The sequence below is a fragment of the Rattus rattus genome, chromosome 15, assembly GCF_011064425.1.
Source record: "Rattus rattus isolate New Zealand chromosome 15, Rrattus_CSIRO_v1, whole genome shotgun sequence".
In the NCBI taxonomy this organism is placed as follows: Eukaryota; Metazoa; Chordata; class Mammalia; order Rodentia; family Muridae; genus Rattus; species Rattus rattus.
In genome coordinates, this window is record NC_046168.1 from 11,684,110 (window position 1) to 11,707,121 (window position 23,012).

General features: G+C 49.3%; 1 protein-coding gene across 1 annotated transcript in view; it reads left to right on the forward strand.

Moving 5' to 3' along the window:
* Positions 1–2,339: 2,339 nt before the first annotated feature.
* Positions 2,340–23,012, forward strand: part of Gypc (glycophorin C (Gerbich blood group)) — a 34,092-nt gene continuing 13,419 nt past the window's right edge. Inside the window, exon 1 of the mRNA XM_032885600.1 lies at positions 2,340–2,596. Within this exon, the coding sequence (XP_032741491.1) occupies positions 2,557–2,596 (40 nt within the window). The 5' untranslated portion in view covers positions 2,340–2,556. The remainder of the gene's footprint in view (positions 2,597–23,012) is intronic.

Below are 23,012 nucleotides of genomic sequence, written 5' to 3' on the forward strand. Positions count from 1 at the left end.
CATCACCGTCTACCTTTGCATCTCCAGTGGCGCCTTCCCCTGTCCTGGTCAAGTTATCCTTCAGTCAGACGTAAGACTTAAGGTTCAACATCACCTATACCTGCTGCCGCCACCCCCACACCCCGTCACTTGAGAGCATAGTTTTGTTTGGATCAGTGTATTTGCTGATGAGTTCTCATGGCGGATGGTTAGTGTCATCATCCGGAGACCGGCTTCTAAGCACGCCAGTGATAAAGTATCTAGAGTAGGTTAAACTGAGGTGATAAGATCCACCCTCAGCATGGCTGGCACCACTCTGAGGGTGAAGATCTCGAGTTGCATAAAGAGAAACAATGATCTGAACACCAGCACTCATTGCTCACTGCTTCCTGACTGCTATGAAGCTATTCAGGGGTCTCATGTTCCTGCCGCCAGGATTGCACCAGGGATGGACTGTGTCTGTGAACCCTTCCTTCCTTAAGTTGCTCTGGGGGGGGAGGGGCTATTTTCTCACAGCAACAGGAACAGAAGCTGTTAGCAGTTTGTCTAAGCTCCGCCCCATAGTTACCAGGCAGCAGCCAGGTCTGCCTGACTCACTATTAAAGGGGCTGCTTGCCCCCTCCTCTCTCTTGCTCTCTTGTTCTTGCTCTCCCCTTCTTGCTCCCGCTCTCTCCCCAATTCCTTCCCCCCCCACGTGCTCTTGACCGACCTCTACTTCTATTCTCTCTCTCTCTCTCTCTCTCTCTCTCTCTCTCTCTCTCTCTCTTTCTCTCTTTCTCTACCTCTACTATCCTCTTGACTCCCCTCCCCATGCCCTGAATAAACTCTATTCTATACTAAACCATGGTGTGGCTGGGCCCTCAGGGGGGAGGGATGCCTCAGCATGGACCCCCTTACCCCAGACCTCACCACACCTCCAAAGAACACATCCCCCTTCTCTATCTTTTAATAAACACGTCAGAGACTAATGCCACTACCAATGTTTCCGACAGAATCGATATCACTTCAAAGTTTAGTCCTTAGTTGGGGCAAGAAGCACCAAGGTTGGCATGGGTCATCTTGACTGAAATTTGAATGTCCAGAACAATACCTGAGCATATCAAAAGTTTTCAGCATCCTTCTAGCCTTGGTGCAGGAATGGCACCTGTGGGATGACACAGTAAGGGCAAATGTGAGGTGCAGATACTTGAGTTCACATGGTGCAGGTGTGAGTAGAAGTCAGAGGTCAACCTCAGCGGCTGTTCCTCAGGTCCCCTCCATCGTGATTTTTAAGACAGGATATCTCAGTGACCCGGAACTCACCAAGTAACCAAGGCTAGCTGACCGGCCAACTCTCGGAATCTGCCTGCCTCCATCTCCCCAGGGCTGAGGTGGTAAGCATGCACTGCTGCACCTAGCTGTTTCCTTTTGATTAGGTTAGCACATGGGGATGCCTGGGAGCTGAGTCCCAGCATCCCTCTGCCTTCTTCCTTTCTGCTTCCTGAGCAGAGATGCAGTGTGGCCAGCTGCCTCGAGCTCCTGCTGCCTCGCCTTCCCTAGACGGAGTCTACCCTCAAACCGCGAATCAGCAATAATCCTATTTTTTCACAGCAACGGGAACAGTAACCAGGACACTGGAATTGAACTCAGGTCCTCATGCTTGCAAGGTAACAGTGCTATTTAGATAATGATACAAGCTAGCAACCCCTTCAGGTGCCACACAAAGGGCCCGAGTGGAGGACATTTTGTGAACCAAGCCAGACAGAGAAACAAATACAAACATTATCTGTTTTGTAGAATCTAAAATGTCATCGCAAAGTAGAAAAGTCCAGTAGCAATTATTAATGACCAGTGACAGAGAGGAAAAAGAGTGAGACTGGGTAAGTGGTACTAAAAACACACACACAAGGGGGAGGGAGAGAAGAGAGAGAGAGAGAGAGAGAGAGAGAGAGAGAGAGAGAGAGAGAGAGAGAGAGACTGACTGAGCTGGAGGTCTCCAAAAGTAAGAAAGACTTAGGAATGTTAATCTACATCATTAGTATACAGCCTATGCATGTCCTGAACTATTGTGCCATACCCTGTAAATACATACAATTAATGCTAATTAAAAGGAATAATTTTAAAAAGAAATGTTTAGATTGGTTCTGGTTATATAGCTTGAAAGGCCTGTGTGCCCCTATGTGGACAGTCCCCAGCCAGGCCACTGGGGTCTCCTGTGGGACTTCTCCAGTGATCACACGGGGGAGGTTCTTACCGCAAGCAAGCTCTCTATCTGATAGTGGCAGATGGAAACAGAAACACCGAGAACTGTGAGCAGAAAGTTAGAGCGCAGAGGAAACGTTCGGAAGTGGGCGGGTGTGTGTTTAAAAAAAAAAATGGGTGGAAACCTCATGGCCAAGTTGTAGAAAAAATAGTTGAAGTGTGCCTATCTTGGAGCGGAGCCCCTCCCTTCTCTAGCCGCGCGGAGTGGGAGCCCTAGGTGCAACCAAGTAGCCGGGTTCACGGTCCAGAAGCTGGTGACCCTTTCCTACCCACCCCACCCCACCCCACCCCCGCCTCAGTGCGCCCCACCGCGTTTCCCCCTGCCGCCGCGTGGCCATGAGCAGCCCGGTCAGAACGCCACCTCCTGAGCGCCTGGGTGAGTACCGGGGCTGTCCCGATCCCCAGCCAGACGCGGGTCTCGCTGTGGCGCACCGAGCGTGCTGGGTCTGAGCTTGGGGGACCACAGGCCTGGTACATTAGTCCGGTAGATGTCCCCCGGTCCAGAGAGGCCACCAGCCCCGCGATGGCGCGCTGTTTCTTTGTGTGGGGCTTGGGAAGGGTCCGGGACCCGAGGGAGGGAGAGGCCGAGCCTTCAGCAACCAGGCACCCCTCCCCACCCCCCCTCGCCAGGCAAGTCGCACGGTCAGGGTCAACTTCGCACTAGGGAGCCCGGGCCAGCGCCAAGAAAACTCCTAGAAACTACACCAGTTCTTTCTAGCCCACTGGCCCCGGGACAGGCGCAGACCCTGCCGGGTCCGCTCTCCTTGACTCTCTGGGAGTATGAAACAACAAACAAACAAGACTGTCTTTTTAAACTCTAACTTCTTGGTGACTGGAGCAGCGAGAGTCTCCGGATGTAGGAAACTTTGATGGGCCTCCCCCACCCTGCTCTCCACAACTTTGGGGCTTTTGCAATCCAAAGTTTTGTTTCCAAAAGAACAGGAATGTTTGTCCGTTTTACTCCTCACCACAGAGAGGAATTCCTCAGATTCTACATGCCGTTCTTTCTCTAACACAATTACAAGATAATAGAAACCTTTTTTAGTTTTACTTTTAATTTTTTTTTTTTTTTTTTTTGAGACAGGGTTGTATGTGAGTCAGACTAGTCTGTAGACTGGACCAGGCCATGTCGTCAAAGACGACTTTAAATTTCTTTTCCTTCTACCCCCACCGCCAAGGTATTGTGATTATGTGGATGTGGCGCCGCAGTTTATGCCATATTAGAGATGGGACTCCGGGCGCTATGCATATGAGGCAAGCCGGCTACCAACTGAGCTACACCCCCAAGTCGGCCACTACTCTTTGAGTCCTGTAACCATAGGTGGTGGAACCTCTCGGGACCCCTGTCTGTGTGGCTTGGGGATAGGAACCTTATATTGAGGGCTGTGTGGTCTGTGACTGTGTGCTCCACGCGTGTCCACAGTACATGCTATCCTGTATGTTTCGTGTGTTGGGATCACCTCTAATGCCATCTCTTAGCTCCGGCTTCAGCGTCCACAAAGTCAGCATCTTCACGGAGTATTCTCACTCAGGTTCTGAGATCGAGACGCCTATCAATAAACCCTTGAGAGTTGAGGCTGAGACGCACAAGGTCTTTACAAATGTCTACCGCCCGAAGGTGAACTTGACCAGAGCGTTCGGATTGCAGGCCTCGCACGCATTTATTTCCACGTGTGCCTGACTCGAGTTCCTGTGTGTGGGTGCACTGATACCTGCGTGAACACATTCACCTCACTGTGTGTGGACGCACAAGCACACGTGTGAACACGTGCGTTCAGGAGCAGGAAGTCAGTAGTGCTGTATTCATTTCGTCTCTGGCATCAAGGAAGTCCAGGCTGTAGACACTCAGGGTCTGGCAAAGTTCACCTGATTTCCCCCAAACAGTTCTCTGCGATTTCCACTTCAGACCTTGCTCAGCTAATAGGGGCAGACCCTTTTCTGCTGGGGCTGATAGGGTTATAACCTTTACTGACGTAGTTTATCAGATTGCTTTCCCCATTGGATGAGTGGCAAGGTCCCTGCTATGGGAGATGCCTGAGATCCTATTTCTTGCTGCTAACTCATAAAGGTTGCATCTAGATCCTGTCTCCATGATAAAGCCACAGTTACTCAGAGCCTCGGAGCAGAGAGAGTTAACTTCCCTGTGTCAGGTCAGCCCTGACCTAGCAGGGTTTAGGGAGTCTGCTAGTCCTGATTGTCACTGTTATTACCAGCAAGTTATGTGCAGGCCGTCTGGTGCCTTGCCCTTGGTGGAAGGGGGTCACAGCTCAGTGTGGAGATGCCAGGTTGGACGGCTTTATATAGAACTTGCTGTTGCTGGCAGAGGCAGAGAGGGTGACGAGAAGTGCCAAGTGAAATTACATCTCAAGCCTTGTGCAATCCCTCTAGATATTGGGGACATTTTGAGTCTCGTGGGATTGGCACAGTAAGCGCACTGGACCTTTCCCAGGGTACCCTTGGTTAGGCAAACATTTTAGAGACTTGCAAAACCCTCTGGGAAGCAGGGAACTATGGGTAGGAAGCATTCTGGGTGTGCAGTGGGAGTGGGTAACTGCTTCCACGGTGAGTGGGGAGAGTTTAGGGAAACCAAGCGGGTTCTCTCTGGGCGGCTGGTGCAGCCATCTTCGTAAGTGGAATGTGACCTATATGTGATTATAAGTTTTTGGGATAAAATGCCTCATCCCAGGGTTTAATCTATGGGGCAAATGATTTATGTGTTTAAAATGTTAAACACTCAGAAACTGTTCTCCTAAAGGTCTTGCCAGTTTGTGCGTGCGCGCGCGCGCGCGTGCGTGCGTGCGTGCGTGCGTGCGTGCGTGCGTGCGTGCGTGCGTGCGTGTGTGTGTGTGCCGTCAGGGCCTCTTGCTGTTCTGGAACTCACTAAGTCGTGAGAACTCGCTCAGCAGACTGACTTGCCTGTGAGGTCCAGGGATCTTCCCATCGCCACTTCCTGGGGCTGGGGTTCAATCTACGCAAGCTGCCACTGCCAGCATTTTCACGTGGGTCCTGGAGATCAAATCCTGGTTCTCTCTTGAGTAGCAGGTAGTTTAGGGACTGAGTGATCTCTCCAGTCCAACGCCAGTTTCTAGTCCTGACCACTTACGAGAATAGCGAATCAGACTTGCTTGGTCTCACCACCTTAGCTAAACGGCTAGGTTGGAAATGTGGCCACTTCGGAATACGCCTCCTTCAGAATATGCTAGAACCGAGTCTAAGCATGTTTTATGGCTCTGATAAGACGTGCTGTTACTTTGGAGTGGGTGGGGAGGTGCCTGCCGGAGCTCAGTCTGTCCGTCCATCTCTATCTGTCCATGTTGTGTGTCAGACCTGGGCGTTCACTGGCTTTGGGAGGAAACACAATATCTGGGTGTTTCAGCTTTCCCCTCCGTCGGCGGGAAGAGCAACCAACTTTGCAGTATTAACCCGGGGAACAGACGTGACCTGGAGCCATTCCTAGCAATGCTGGTTTTGAAGAAAATAAAAACGGCTGTGATGTGGGCACCCTCTGCTGTCTCCCAACAGCAGGTGGCTGTTATTCCTTGCTCTTGACAGAGCGACAACAGTATTAGTGCTTTTAGGCCAAGCCCTGGTATGGGCCTTGTCTGGATCACCCCATGATGCTTGAAGTAGGGGGTATTTGGCAGAAGAAGGACTAGAGGGTCAGGGAGGACTGCGTGGCTCGGGCTTCCAACCTACTAAGTACAAAACCAGTCTGGAGACAGGGGCCATCAGACCCCACAGACATCTGAGGTCCACCTGAGTGGGCGTCTGTGCACAAAAAGGCCTGTGGCCAGTGAGCACGTACAAGGCACCGTGTTCTGCTCACTGCATGAATGGTATCTGAGTAGCCAAACCAGAGCCCTGGGTGACAGCTGCCAGGCATCCCACAGTTCTTCAGTCAGGTCCGTGTTCCCACCACGATCCATGCCCACCTCCTAACACTCCGGCGGCTCCCTTTCCTGTGGGCAGAGCTGCCCCGCTCTGCTTGTACCTTCCCTGATGGCCCTCACGCAGCTGCCCAGGCTGTCTGCCTTTTCAGCTTCAGCCTTCTGAACAACCTTATCCAGCTCCTAGATGTCAGGACAGCCTCCCCTGCACACATCTGCTTGTCTATCAAGAGCTTGTTTGTATAGTTCAACTCATAAAAAAAAAAAAAAAGCCCTCAGCCTCGGAAGCCAACACAACCACTAGCAAACCTGCACCGGGGAGACTTTGTCATCCCAGTGGGTCCTACTTCTCTGTCCCTTCTCGGGAATCTGACATCCTGGGTAGCTCTGTCCACATCCTCCCCTGGCCCTACCTTCTCCTGCTCAGGGCCAGGCACAAAGAATTGTCCAGTGAGCCATTCAGTGACAGGTGATGATTAAACCATGATAAAGCTCAACGGTGGCACCTCTTCAAGGCCAAAAGCCCCTCCAGGTGTCTTTGAGAAGTCCACCCCTATAGCTCCTAGGCCAGAACGTGACCTATACTGAAAGGCCAAGAAATAGAACATCGAAACAAGCAGAGACCACGCCAGAGGCAAGGCCCGCAGAGCACACGACAGTGGAATCACACGCTCCCCTCCCCCTCCCCCGCCACCTCTCAGCTTGGCTCCGTGCTTCCTTTTGATCCGTATATAATCTGACCTTCTGGGGGAGTGCCGGCACTGCCCTCAGGTTTATAAATTTTAATTTTTGTGCATTCTTCTAAAACAATGTTTTCTGTACAGTCCTTTAGCCATGGTAGAAAGAGACAATGGCCTCTTTCCCGCCTGCTGGCTAGGACCCAGCCCAAGGCTCTGGATTCCATCTTGGGGTAGGTGGGGATTGGACAGGACCGCACAGCAGCTGCTAGAAAGCCCTGTGCAAAGCTGTTTCCATGTCAGGGAGCCCCGAGCTTGGCAAAGGGCCTGCTGTCCCTTTGACCTCTGACCGTAAGGCCCTGCTCTGTTGCCTGATATCCCACACCTTCACCTGCATCTGTTACCTCTCATTCATCTCTCTCTCTCTTTCTCACTATCTCTATGTGTACGTGTCTGTCTCTGTCTGTGTCTCTGTTTCTGTCTCTGTGTGTGTGTGTTATATGTGTGTTGTGTGTGTGTCTGTGTCTCTGTTTCTGTCTCTGTGTGTGTGTCTGTCTGTCTCTGCATCTGTTTCTGTTTCTGTCTCTGTGTGTCTGTCTGTCTGTGTCTCTGTCTTTCTCCGTGTGTGTGTGTGTACACAGGTACAGATGCCATGAGTACCATGGTGTCAATGTGGAGGACAATGTGGGGCGTTGGACTTCCAAGCTTTTTGACACAGGATTTCTCGTGCGGGCCCAAGAGCTTGCAGGAATCCCGTCTCTGCCTCTATCTCCCCGTAGGCTCAGAAGCCTACACTTCTACCTTTCTGGTTTTCACATAGCTTCTGGGGATCCAAACTCACGGTGATGTGGTAAACAGTTCACACTCTGAACCGGCTCTCCATTGACCCAGAGCTCACCAATTAGTCTAGACTGTCTGACCCCAGAGTCCTTTTAACCCTGCCTCCCTAGTGCTGGGATTACAAGTACCTGCCACCACATGCATCCTGTTGTTTTTCTGTACTTGGGTCAGGACAGTCAAACTGAGGTCCTCGTGCTTAAGGTAAGCTATTGAGCCATCTCCCAAGCTCTCTTCTGTCATTTTTAAAACACCATGCAGCACACACAGATTTGATCGACGTGCTGGTGGTGAAGGGGCGGCCTGTAGGAGTGAGTGAGTGAGTGGGTGAGTGAGTGAGTGGGTGAGTGGGTGAGTGAATGAGTGAGTGGGTGAGTGAGTGAGTGAGTGAGTGAGTGAGTGAATGGGTGAGTGAGTGAGTGAGTGGGTGAGTGAGTGAGTGAGTAAGTGGGTGAGTGAGTGAGTGGGTGGGTGAGTGAGTGAGTGAGTGAGTGGGTGGGTGGGATTTGGAATCCGGACCTGTTATGAACCAGCAGTGACCTTAGGCAAGTTGTGGGCCTCTTTATGTAGCCGTGGCTGTCCCACAAGGACCTGAATGCAGAGGACCCTGTACTTACTTCCTGCTCTACCACTGCTGTTTTCATTGTGTATTAACAGAGGTCCACATTGTCATGTTGCCTTGAGTCCCAAAATGCTAGAGCTCATCTGTATCCATACAGGAAGGGTATGTTCTGAGTATCGAATGTCTTCTGTTAGATGGAACGTTTCCTGGACTGGGGTGATAAACTAGTCAGTTAAACACTTGCCCCGAAAGCACAGAAGCCTAAGTTTGATTCCCCAGAATTCATGTATAAAAAGAAAAGGAAACAGTAGCACATGGTGGCTTCCATTGGGGAGGTGACGCAGACAGGTATATGCCCTGTGGCTCACTGGCCAGCCAGCCTAGCCTCCTGGAAAGTTCTAGATCAATGAGAATCCCTGTCTCAAAAACAAAGTGGATACACCCTAGGAACAATACTTAAAGCTAACTTGTGGCCTCCATGTGCATGTGTGCACATGTGTACCTGTATCCAGTCACACACACACACACACACACACACACACACACACACACACACACACACACACACACACACACACTTCCCATACTCTGAGGCCAGATCCAAGCTCACGGTTGTTCTGAATGAGTGCCTACTCTCTTGCCAGCACCCGGCTCAGTCCTTGCTTCCCAGCTGTTCCGATGAATGTCAGTTTACTGAAAACGAGTCTCCAAGGAAAGAGTACAGACTCTCAGGTCCTGCAGAGTGGGCAGGGAGGACCTCCTCACAGTGTCCTCCCTCTCCCATACAGCCCAGCACAGCACAGCACAGCACAGCTCAGCACAGCACAGCACAGCACAGCACAGCACAGCACAGCACAGCACAGCACAGCACAGCACAGCACAGTGTAGCACACAGCACACGGCACAGGGCACATGGCACAGCACACAGCACAGAGCACACAGCACACAGCACACAGCACACGGCACACAGCACAGCGCTCCCTCCAAGCCAGAAGAGCAGCCTCCAGCATGCTCCTTCATGTTTACATCAGTCAGTTCTGTGGGGAGAAACCGTTATTCCTTAGGAGACCACCCCAAGCCCAGATCGGACTGCGAGCGACTGTTGGCTCTGCCTCTAGTATTCAGGGCGTCCCCTAGCCAGTGCACAGTGAAGGCTCAGCCCGCCCCTGACCTCGGCCCTCGCCCTTCAGTGTCTTCTCAGTCAGCATTTCTTTATTCTCTGTTCCTCTGTGCTCTGCTCTGAGCACTCCACAGCGATGGCCCAGGCTTTGGCTTCTTTCTCTCAAGAGGCAGGCCTCTTCCTCCTCCTCCCTCCTCCCTTTCTGCCTCCTCCTCTTCCTCCTCTGCCCTTCTTCCTTCCTCCTCCCTCTCCTTTTGGGAATATCTTTTTTTTCTCTCCCTGAAGAATGCCCCCTTTTCTTTCTCCTCTCCCCTCCCCCACCCCACTTACCCCTCCTACTCGCCCCCCATTCCCTTTCTTCTCCTCTTGCTGCCCACGCAGCAGGCTCCTGAGAGGTCCTGAGGGGATCCAGACCCTTGCTTTATTGGATCTTGCCCTGGCCGGGTGGGGAGGGGGGGCGGGGCTGAGATGTTCTCCAAATGGCACTCCTTCCATTTCTGAAGAACCTCTCATTTTAGGAAAATGAATCTCAGGAATGCCTGAAAGCTCTTTTTTTTTCCCCCTTGTCAGTTTCTCTCGCTTTCTTAAAGCTATACCTCTCTTGGCACTTCCTCCTCCTCCTCTCCCTGTAACGGGCTGCATGACTCAAGCAGAGAGGAGACACCGCCTGTTAGCTGCAGTTATCTCATTTCGCCCCAGCAGCCCCAGGGGAGGTATTTTTATCTCCCTTTTGCACGTGATGACACTGAAGCCAGCGAGGTGACAGGGGACTTTGCAGGCAGTCTCCTCCTTTCCTGTCTCCTCACCCACTTTACCCGAGAGTGTGGATGAGGGCTTCAGCCAGGCCCTCCCACCCCAGGACACAGGATTTGGAGTTCACAGTACTGCTAGGGTAGAGGATCACAAACCCAGAAGGAAGAAAATGATTCGTTAGGACAAACAGTGCATTTGTCTTTACAGCTATAAAATATCATATTGGACAGAAAGAAGGTATCCCCAAGAGCAAAGAATTGTGTCTCAATGGTAGGCACCTGTGGTCCAAAGTCTGAGTGGGCTATCTATAGATACCTAGCTATCTGTCTTTCTGTCTGTTTGTCTCTGTCAAGTCTGCCTGCTCTTATACCTACCTCTTTCCCTTACTTTTATTGGTTTCTTTTGTAGATTTTATTTGTTACTGTTGAATGGAGGCGGCCATGCTACAGCATACATGCAGAAGTCAGGGAACATCGTTTGGAGGTCGGGGGACAGCTCTCAAGAGTCGGTTCTGTCCTTTCACACGGAGGCATGGGCGTCTCTTATTTCTGCTGCGCTGTGTATATTCCAGGCTGGCTGGTCCACAGGCCTCCCGGGCAGCGGCCACTCTGCCTCCTCTTTCACTGTAAGAGTGTTTAAATTACAGATATGAGCCACCGTACCTGTCTTTTGGTGGGTTCCGCTGACCTAACCTTTCTTCATTAAGCTAACACTACAAACACATTTACCCACACAGCCGTCTCATGAGCCCTTCTTTGGCTTGTTCAACCATGAGACTGGGTTACTCTCTTCACTTAAAAGTTTGAGACTTGTGCCTCATTATTCCAGAATCAATGGTATTTATTGTAGGTCAGTGGTTGAAAGAGGATCCTCTGTAGGGAAGACAGAGGCTTGAAAATACTTACGAGACACTCAAGCAGCACCTAAAGGTGGTTAAGAGGGAGTTAGGCAGAAAGAACGAGCAGACAGTCCTGGTGGACAGTCTAGGGCAGTGGTTCTCAACCTTCCTAATGCTGTGACCCTTTAATACATTTAGTCATGTTGTAGTGAGCCCAACCATAAAATTATTTCATCGCTACCTCATAACTTTTTTGCTACTGTTATGAATCATAATGTAAGTTTCTGATATGTAGATATCTGATATGTGACCCCGGAAGGGTCGCGACCAATGGGTAGAGAACCGCTGGTCTAGGGTTTACACTGATCACTTGTATTTGGTGTGTACATAGTCTAGTGTGTTGGCTACTTTTCCTATTGCTCTGATCGTTCCAGACAAGAAGCCGCTTAAGGAAGGAAGAATGTTTCGGCTCACAGTTCAAGGTGATTTAATCTGTCACAGTTGAGAAGGCATGGAGGCAGGAGTCGCATTGTTACTGTAGTCAGGAAGCAGATGTAGTCGGGAAGCAGATGAGCACAAACAGGAAGTGGGGAGGGGCTATCAACCCCAAGGCAGTCCTTGAGTGACCTAGTTCTTTCAAGGGTCCCCAACCTTCTAAAACAGGACCAGTGAGGGACCAAGAGTTTTCAAACACACAAGCCGTGGGGGAACATTCACATTTTAATCACCACAATCAGAGATGGGCAAAGCCCAAAGCCAGGACCTTAGCCCAGGCATACAAAGGAAGGCAGCATGTGGCACTGGGCCGTACAAGGCCCATACCATCCAACTCAGGGCCACACACACATGCGGTCTTTCACTCAACCACAATGCCCTCCATGTAGACTCCCAATTCCAGGTCATAAAAATGGCACTAGGAGTTCAAAAGGTCACATCCACCACCCCAAGCCCTATCCCCACCCCCCCTATCCCTGAGGATTATCAATGCCCCAGCCCTGATGCCAGATGTGTCTTCTCTCCCCCAGGACTTGGTCAGCTGTCAGACTGGGGCTTTCTGCTTAACCCCAGTAAGACCCAAAGTTATTCCCACATCCCCAGAAGAAAAGGCCTTTATTTTTTCATCTTCTTTCTTTCCTTTTTTGAGGGGGGTGTGAGTGTTTATGTATTCACAGGGGCAGGGGCATGAGTGTATATGCATGTGCACATGGAGGCCAGAGGTCAGTTTTCTGTTCTCCTCAGTCACTTCGCACTTTAGTTTTTGAGATAGTCTCTCACTGAACTAAGTCTCTGATTTGGCTAGACTAGCTTGCTGCAGTCCCTGGAGATCCCCATACGTGCATACTGGCAGGCACTGGGAGTGTACATGTGCACCACCACCACTTCCTTTTTGTGTGGGTCCTAGGGACCAATCCCAAGACCTCGTATTTGGGAGGCAAGCACATCACCAGCCCAGCTATCTCCTGAGACTTTTTCCTTTCCATGTCACTGTGAGTTTGTGCATGTTAGGTACATGCTGGACCCGCTGCCTTCTTTTGCCTCTTTTAAATTTTAAGGCAAGGTCTCAACAAGTCATCCAGTCAGGGTTTGAACAAGAGGCCTGTGCTACCAGTCGCAGTACAAAAAAAGCCTCAAACCTTCAGCCTACCCCTGGTGCCTGCAATTCCTCACCCACCCTGGCTTGCCCATCTGTGACAGCAGCTGTCAATGCTGTCTGCAGACAGATATATAATGGCAGTTTGTGGTTGTGTGGGTCCTATCCATGAGTCCACCCCCCTGTTCCCCAAAGGAGAAACAGTAGGCAGATGCTTGCAAGAGTGATGCCCTCTGTGGGTTCCGGGAATGCCTCCCCCTCAGAGCTGCTGCTATGTGTAAGGCTCTGTACGTGTGTGGCTGTGTGTGAGAGCTTGCTGCGTAAGTCACAGGACAGCCTTGGGTAGCAGTCCTCACCGTGTTAGACTTAAGGTCCCTTGTTTTGCATCACAGTGCATGCCACGATAGCTGGTCCCCAGGCTTCCAGGAACTCTTCTGTCTCTACCTTTCTTCTCAGAAGTCCTGGGATTACAGACGTGTCACCACACCCATTTTATGTATATGCGGGGGATTTAAACTCAGGTTCTCACCCTTACACAACAAGCACTTTACTTATTAAACCATCCCCCAGGCTGTGAACACTGGCTCTAATCCAGTGAGTCTTGTCTGTGAGAGAACTGTAGGAGACATAGGGCACATGGATACTGTTGACTGGAAGTCAAGACCTAAAAACATGAGAGAACCAAAGAGGTCTGTGTCACATAGGAACGCCTAGTCCAGCCTCACCTATTTCAGAATCATCCAACAGAGCTGGAATCCTTGCCACGTATCCCTGCATTTTCAAAAGAAGTGGCTTCCCTCCTGAGGTCCCTACCCTAAGTCACGCTTACAAAAATGATGGCATTAACTCAAATCTCCACTGCAGTTATTTTTAGTTTTACTTAATTTTCTAACACCAACAAGTCTAAAAAAATGCTTATGTTGAAATACAAAAATACGAAAAAGACAGAATCTCCACGTGAGCCAGCTGAGTAGGAAGTGAGAGGCCAAGGAGCCACGCTGCCTTGGAACCCTTGTGATGTCTATCTTGAGGCAGCTGTAAAACGTGTGGCCCAGTGGCTCTCAGAGCCAGCGCAGTGAGCTGCTATTGGCTTTGCTCTCCATGAAGATGCCATGGCCTTGGATCTCAGCAGACCCATCTGGATGACTGATTTCTATCCCATGACCTTGTAAAATCTCATTGTGGTTCATTGTTCATCTCTGTCCAGACCCCAGTGTGCCATTTTGCCAATTAATCCCAGAAAAAAAAAAACTCTCTGTTTATTTGTTTGTTTGTGATTGTGTTTTTTTTTTTTCAAGACAGGGTTTCTCTGTGTAGCCCAAGCTGTACTAGAACTTGATTTTTCACAAGCCAGCCTTGAATTCGGGGTTCTTTTGTTTGCCTCTGTCTCACTAGATTTGGAAGAAAGGGTGCCACCACCTTCTGGCTTATGAAGAAAATTCTTAACCTCACCTCAGCAATGCCAGGTGGATACCATAAAGAAAAACTGGGAATCATGGGGCTAGCGAGATTGTTCAGTGGTCAAGGGCAATCATGAGAATCAGACCCCAAAACCCACATCAGGTGGCCCTTAACAGCCAATAACTCCAGCTCCAGAAGATTTGAAACTCTCTTCAGACCTCTGCAGGTACCTGCACACCCATGAGCACATACTCACATACAAACACGCATTCACATACACACATTAATTCAATAATGTTCTTATTTAGAAAAATAAAGAAAACCTGGAAAGTTGAAAGAGAAGCTGGATAGAAAGTTCTAGGATGGAAACGGTTTATCCACAGATGTTGGTGGACTAGCTCACGCACCCATGCTTGATAATACACAGAGTTATGGTGGGCCACCTTGTCATGGATCTCCAGTCTGAGAAATGAAGGTAATGAGTATCCCCACACACAGAGCGGGGACAGGTCATGACTGGAATGCACTGTGGCCAGTTCTGGTGAAGGGTATTCTGTTGCACAGACTCAGCTTTGGGATCCAGTTGCCTAATGTCCTCCTAATGCCTGAGTTACTATCTAAACAGGCATGTGACTATTTAAAGAAGAGCTCCAAGAAATGTGGACTCAGCCTGCCCTCAACCGCTCTTTAGCTAACGCTAAGTTACACTGAATTTCTACTTAACATGATACAGTTTTACCTAGTTGAATCAAAACTGTGTATCTAGGCTGGGGCTATAGATTGCTAGGGAAAGCACTTGCTATGCAACCAGAAGTTTAATCCCTAGAAAAGCACAGCAGGGTGGTACAGATTTGTAGCCCCTGTGCAGGGGATGGGATGTAGAGACTAGAGGTTCTATGGGGCTTGCTAACCAGCTAGCCTTACATTCTTGAGATCAGAGCCCCAGGCCAGGGGGACCCTATCTCAGATAACAAGATGAACAACACCCAAGAAAGAGCGTCCAAGGTTCACCTTTAGCCTAACATATGCACACAACTACACACATGTGCACGAACAACACACACACACACACACACACACACACACACACACACACACAAATCACCCTGTGTTTGGAGAAGGAAAGTATCTGTGTTTCTCCTTTAGTTGATGACATAACTTGGAGAATGAGTTAAGTCAGGCTGAATTGGAAGGATACCAAAGGAAAAGTAAGGATTGGTGTGCAAAAGTCCATGCACTATGCAGAAGCAGCCTGGCTTCCAGAAGACACAAGGCCATGCCCGTGTTCCTATGTTCACATGGGTGGGTGAGGTATGTGAAGCCCTGTCATGGAGCACAGAACTTCCCTGTGAGTGTGCGTGAGTTTTGGGGGTGGGGTGGCTATGGTCTGAACTCGATTAGCACAACTCCCCCAGTGTCCCCTCCGTAACACCAGCCCTCATGGGCGCAGGAAATGAGGAGTTTTAGAAAAAGAGTTTTCCTTCACAAGATTAAAAGAAAGTTCCTTCACATAAACTAAGTACGTTTCTTTGTGCCAAGCTTTGGCAATTACCCTTGGGTCGTTTCCTACGTAAGAATCCCAGATCCTTTAGAGCCAGCTCAAAACAACCCTATTTTTAAACATTTGAGTGAAATGATGCTTGTTGCCCACAGAGAAAACAGACAATGCTGAAGGAGGGGAGGTGCATCGTTGGGGAGGCTGCAGTCAAACGCCGTGATCTTAAAACATGCAGATGCCCTGAGAAGCCGTTTCCAGCCCATGAGCTCTGTTATACCAGAGTCTATTACTTCCTGGGAGCTGGCTAACGGTCGTCATTCCCTCTGTACACAGGCTGGTCTTCCCTGCCCCCTTCTGTCATTTCTCCTCTGTAAACAGCAGGCTACCTAGCAGTAAGCCACTGCCTGGTTTCTTCTGTTTCATCTTTTTGGGTTTTTTTTTTTTTTTTGGTTTTGCATTTTTTTAATGTATGCGTGTGGGCAGATTGGTGTGTTTGTTCCTGTGTGAGAGTGCATGTGTGTGCACGTGCATGGAAAGACCAGAAAACAATCTTGGGTTTCACTAGCTCTCTCCTTGACCCAGCCAATTAGCTGGTTGGCTGGCTGGCTGGCCAGAGAGCCCCGAGATTCTGCCCACCCATCCCCCCCCTATTTTTTGTTCTGGGATCACAAGCATGTGCTGTCATTTTTGCATGGGTTCTAGGGTTAACCTCAGGTCCTTGTGTGAGCAACGAGAGCTGTTACCGCCTGAGACGTCCTCCGTCCTAGCCGTGCCGCCTGTTTTTGTGAGGTGCATTTAGAACACAGCCGCACTGTTCCACTGTGGTGGCTGAACCGTTGCCACAGACTGACCTAGCCTAAACTGTTTATTCTCCAGCTCTGCAGGAAAAAAAATCTGCCAACTCCTCTCTCTCTCTTTTTTTTTTTTTTTGGTTCTTTTTTTTGGAGCTGGGGACCGAACCCAGGGCCTTTCGCTTCCTAGGCAAGCGCTCTACCACTGAGCTAAATCCCCAACCCCAACTCCTCTCTTAAACAGACTGACTGACATAATGTCCAAGTCCAGACCCAGCCCAGCCCATTACAGCTGTCTAAAGAGACCAGCTTCCGGGCTGGGTACCTGTAGAGAGGAGTTCTACAGCTGAGATCAGGGTACAAGTAGCAGCGTGAAGCTGCCCAGGCCACATCTGGCTAATAACTTGTCCCCAAAAGCACAATGGTGCCCATTCCTCATCTTCATTGCCCTGGTTGCCAGCTTAGGGCCTTCTTATGGCTGATCCTGGCCATCCCATCACCCCCTGTTGCAAAAGGCTCTGCCATTGTCCTTCAGAGAAGCCTCCGCTCACCTAAGCAGGTTCCGGAGGGAATGTGGAGTAGGCATACGGAGTGTCCGACAGGCTCCCCCTGACCTTAAAGCTGGGGCTCCACCATCCCTCTCCCATATTCATAAAATACTATGTGGCACCCCAATATGGGCAAACTCTTCGCATGGGATGGGCCAGAACAGGCTTATATCATACTGAAGGTACGCCCACTTGGGAAATTGAGACTCTAGGGTTAAGTGTACCCGTATCTGCCAATTATGATGCCTCCCAAGCACAGTAGGTTTCTCGCTGACCCTGAACTGGGTTTGTCTTACCTGTGACACAGTGGTATCATCACTGATGTGACAAGTGTCACAAGAAGTTTTTCATGCATAGAGACAAGACAGCTGTCTGAATTCTGACTCTCAAGAGTAGAGGGGAGTGAAGCTTTGGGGCCGAGAAAGGTGTGGGGATGAGCCACTGGAGGTTAGGAAGTCATGTGTCATGGAACTTCATCTACAAGGACCACCCTGACGCACACACTGGAGGTGTTCCCTGTACATCTGGATGTGTGCGTAGGTGCACTTGTATGTCAGTGTGTGCACCTGTGCATTCCGTAGGCTGGAAAAAGTGACAGGTACCTGTTCTATCACTCTCTGCCTTAATTCCTTTGAGATGGGGTCTGTCACTAAGCCTGGAGTTAGATTGGAGGACAGCCATGTAACTGAGGGTACAGCTACAGAAGCAGCCAGACTTTGCTCTTAACAGATCCTAGCATGTAACCTCAGGTCTTCATTCTTACACAGTAAGCACTCTTACACTGATCCATCTCCCCAGCTCCTGGAGTTTTATTTTATTTTTGTTGTTGTTGTTGTTGTGGTTGTTGTTTTTTGTTTTTTTTTTCCGGAGCTGGGGCTGAACCCAGGGCCTTGCACTTGCTAGGCAAGCGCTCTACCACTGAACTAAATCCTCAACCTCAAGTAGATGGTTTTAAGGTCACACAAGGGAGGGTGAGCAGTAAAGTTCGACAGCAGGAGTTCAATCCCTGAGACCCACATGGTAGAGGAAGAGGACAGACAACTCTCACCAATTTTCTCCTGACTTCCACATGTGGTCCACAGCATGTGCATACCTGTGCGCACATGCACGTGAGAATGCATATGTATGCACACATGTACACACACACAAATACATACATACATACATACATACATACATAATCAAAAATTTTAGAGTCACCTAAGAGCAGTAGACTGTAGCAAGAGAGATGTCTTATGGATAAAGAGCAGGTAATCTATTCAGGTTTGCCCTCAGTTTCCCTTTTTGCCTTTTCAACCAGTATCAGTAAGTCCATGGCCCAGAAATTATATATTGAATACCAGCTATGTGCCCGGCCCCAAAGACGTGACAATGAGGACGACCACTTGACCAGCAGTGATCCGCAAGAAGAGTGCATGTTCTAGTGAGAGTGGACAGACATACAGAAGAAGGCTAAATCCATCGGATTGTGTTAAGGATTAGGGAGAATATTCTATCCGAAGAGATGAGGAAGGTGGAAGAGAGAAGGGCCGTGTGTGTGTGTGTGTGTGTGTGTGTGTGTGTGTGTGTGTGTGTGTGTGTGTGTGTGTGTACACACGCATGAGTTGGTGTTGGTCTGTGTTTGTCCATGTGTCTGTGTCTGTGTGCCTGTATGTACCTTTGTGTGTCTCTATGTGAATGTGTGTATATACATGTGCATGCATGTTCATATATGAAGATGCAAATGTGGGAGTATGTATGCATGCATGTATATGCACATGCTTGTGGAGGTCTTGGGTAATCTCAGTTACCCTGCCTGACCAGGGAGTCCATTCATTTCCTCCCCAAGCATTGAGATTACAGAAACACCACCCTACTTTTCTTTAAAGTGAGTTCCAAGGATCCGACTCAGATCCTCATCTTGGAAGGCAGGCAGCCTACCAACTGAGCCATCTTCCCAGCCCAAGGGCATGCTATTTTATAGAGTATAGCCAGGGGATACGGGCAGGTGATGTTTGAGAAAGATCTGGGAGAAGCAGAAGAGAACTGGATCTCTGAGAGGCATAGCATGCCCTGTGCACAGCTCAGCACACTGCCACAGTGAAGCCACAGGGCAGTGAGACACCTGATCAGAGGCTAAATCCAAACATGTGAGCCAAAAAACCCTCTCCTCTTCATGAACCTGTGGTAGGAAGGTACACGTGGGAGAAGCATAGAGTAACTGGACAGGGCCACGATCAGTGTGAAAAGCAGACCTAAGACAAGGAAAGTAGGTCGCTCACGGTTGAGACCACAGTCTGTCATCTTTCCCTTGGGTCATCGTGTACTTTAGGTGACTTCATATCAAGGAGCAAATAGTTTCATGTAAGCACTACATACATATCCCCATTGTACATATTTGTGCACGCATACACACGCGCGAGCTAAGGGACCCAGATGGCTCCACCACCTGAAGGGCTTGGCCTCTTGGATAGCGTGTCCAGCCTGTGCTCTGCTTCAGACCCTAAGCAGCTCTGAATTCTAGTTACTTCTCGGGTAGGGATGCCGATGGCATCTTGTCTCTTTGTCATAAAAGGATATGGAGTGATCTATACCTTCCTGAAAAGTGAATTGGATCGTGTATGTCAGCCAGGTAGAGAGCAGCTGAAAGAAGAGACAGCACCCACCAGTGTGTACGAGTGTGAGGGCTTATATTTCTTCAGAGAGCCTTTTCCCTCTCTCTGTATGCTGATAGAAGTGGCCTCTCCACCCAGGTCTGCCCTCTGATAAGCCTGAAACAGTAGCTAAGTCTCTTATCATGCAGCTGCAGCGGGATATGGAGACTCTGCACTGTGCAGTTGGTGCTGATAAAGTGGGCCTGGGCCAGACACTCAGCAGCTGCTGCCTTGGACCTGTCCCTAGAGCCACAGTTCTCAGAAATAGGAGACTGAGACCCAGGAAATCTCATTCATTTCCTGCATCCCACAGTAGGTCAAGCTGATAACAGCCTTGGCAACAGAGCATGCGTAGGAGCATGTAAGAGTGTAAGAGTGGGAAGATGGCTCAGTTGGTAGACTGCCTGCCTTCCACGATGAGGATCTGAGTCGGATCCTTGGAACTCACTTTGCTAGGAGCCTTGGTGGAGCAGAGCTACTGAGGGGCCTTGGGGAGCTAGTGTGGCATTGCACATGGACACCCACTGGGATCATGGGGTTGTGAAGTGTGAAATGTCATAGGATTCTGTGAGTCTGACACTGCTGTCCTGTTTAATGCTGAGACGTTGAGATTCCTGAAGAGGTGTCGATGTATTTCTCCTAAGGTACAGCAGATAGAAGCCGTGTCGGCTGGCCCCAGACTCCCTTCTCCTCCCCTAGAGGACCTACTAGACTTTTCATTGGACTGTCATATGCTCATGCACGCACGCACACATACACACACACACACACACACACCACATACACACAGTACACACACACACAGATGGACACACACACACCCTCCACACCACACATCCACACCCACCCCACACACACACACACACCACACACCCCCTCACACATACCACACATGCGCCACACACACACACACACACACACACACACACACCACTGCCCCACACACACACACACACACACACACACACACACACACACACACACACAGCACACACACACACACACACACACACACACACACACACACACACACACACACACACACACACCACACGCCACACACACACACATACACACACACTCACACATACTTACACACACATACACACACTCACATACACTCACACTCACACACACACACACTCACGTACACTCACACACACTCACACACATACATACATACACACACCATTCACACACACACCACACACACACACACACAACACACACATACACACACACAAAAAGTAACCTTCGCCCACACACACACACACACACACACACACACACAGCACACACACACACACCCCACACACACACAGTACACACACACAACACACATACACCCACAAACCCACACACACCACACACACACACACCACACCCACCACACACACCACACACGCACACACCCCCCACACACCACCTCCACCCACACACCCCCCCACACCCTCTACACCCACACACACACCCCACCCCCGACACACATAGCACACACACACACCACACATACATACATACCATATACACACACATATGCACCACACACATACATACACACACACATACCCACACACACACACCACATACACACACCACACACACACACACCACACACACACACACACACACACACACACACACACACACACACACACACACACACACACACACACACACACACACACACACACACACACACACACACACACACACACACACACCCTGCTTGACAGCATCTTACTCTACCTTTAAATTCCACATTAGCTTCCAAGCTTCTCTGACTTTGCCCTCTAGGGATTTCAGATGAACATCTGTGGGTCCCAGTGTTTGGGGTGCACTTACACTAAAACACTCTTGTTGTTTATTTTAGAATGAAGCTTATCAGGAATCTTGCAGTTTTAGTCAGCAATCCTAATAGAATGGGACCTAGACAGTGGTGTTTTATTTTGTTTTTATTGTGGTGGTGCCAGAGATAGAACTTAGAACCTCGCACTTGCCAAACACGTGCTCTGCCACTAAGCTCCACACTCAGCCTAACGGGGGTTTTCGCAGGAGTTCTAGGTGAAGCCAGGAGTTGAGAGCCGGAACTGAGAGGCCGCCCCTCTCAGTGTGTCCTTCCTCGATGGCAGGCCAGGTCACCAGGCAGCGCAGCATCCCCAGAACTCCAAAGCCAGTCTCCGGGAAGTGTTCCTTACTCGTCTGTTGGTCCGTATCAGGGATGCCTCCCACGACACTCAGCACCATCTCTTTTTCTATATTTGGTGCTAGCGATGGAGCCCAGGGCCTCACATATGCTCAGCCAAAGCTCACTCTTACTTACATTCCCAAGTATAATATATATTTTATGTAAATTTGAAAGTGTGTAATGCACCTTTATTTTTAATTGTTGAAGTGATTATTGTGATTTAATAATTCAATTTACAGAAATATAGACTAAGTTATTCACAACCCTCTTGCCTTTCCCTACTCATGGCCAGTCCCTTCGTTAACTTTTAATCACAGTCCTGCTGCAGCCTCTGGCCTTTCAACAGTGTTAAGGTTTTCCTTCCTGTGACCCTGACCTTACCATGTGAGTCCCGAGGGCTGAAATCGGGTTGTCAGGCTTGGTAGTGATACCTTTACCTACTAAGCCATCTTGCTTGACCCTGAAAATATTCTTTCTAATTGTAGTTGCCCCTTCTCCAGGATTTATAAAGAATATCTCTGTCTTAAAGTTTCTATTGCTGTGAAGAGACACCATGGTCATGGCAAATCTTACAAAAGAAAACATTTAATTGGGGCTGGTTTACAGCTTCAGAGGTCTAGTGTCATGGTCGGAAGCATGGCAGCACACAGGTACATGTGGTGCTGGGGAGGTAGCTGAGGGTTCTACATCAGGATCAGCAGGCAGGAGGAAAAGAGAGAACGTTAGGCCCGAGTTGAGCATCTGAAACCTCAAAGCCCACCCCCAGTGAGACACTTCTTCAAAGCCACGCCCCCTAATGCCATTCCTTAAGCATTCAGTATGAGTCTATGGTGGCCATTCTGATTTAAGCTATTCCACCGTCTTTCTAGACCTTCTCTCCCACAGCATCTACTCGGTGCTCACACAAAAGGACTCAGCTTTCACACCCTCATCTTTAGGATCTTCTCTTGTCCATCACTCACCCCGGGAGACAAAGGACAAAAACTTACTGATAACACTGAACATGATAGTGACGGCGGACTAAGTAATAAGACAAGGAAAAGAGTAAAATGAGCTAGTGAGACTTACGGGCTTAGCCACTCATACGCTCTTGTTCTTCTCTCCCAAGGTCTCATCTTTTTAACTCCCCAAACAAAACTCAAAAGGAGTAAGTTGAAAGGTATAAAATAGGGCTGGAGAGATGACTCAGTGGTTAAGAGCACTGACTGCTCTTCCAGAGGTCCTGAGTTCAATTCCCGGCAACCACATGGTGGCTCACAACCATCTGTAATGGGATCTGATGCCCTCTTCTGGTGTGTCTGAAGACAGTGACAGTGTACTCACATATAAATAAATAAATCTTTTTTAAAAAGACTAAAAAAAAAAGAAAGGTATAAGATAGAAAACTACATTTGATCCCATACGAAAGCATCCATATGTCAAAAGAATGCAAGGACATGAAATCCGTCCTGGTTTTAGATCGTCTCCT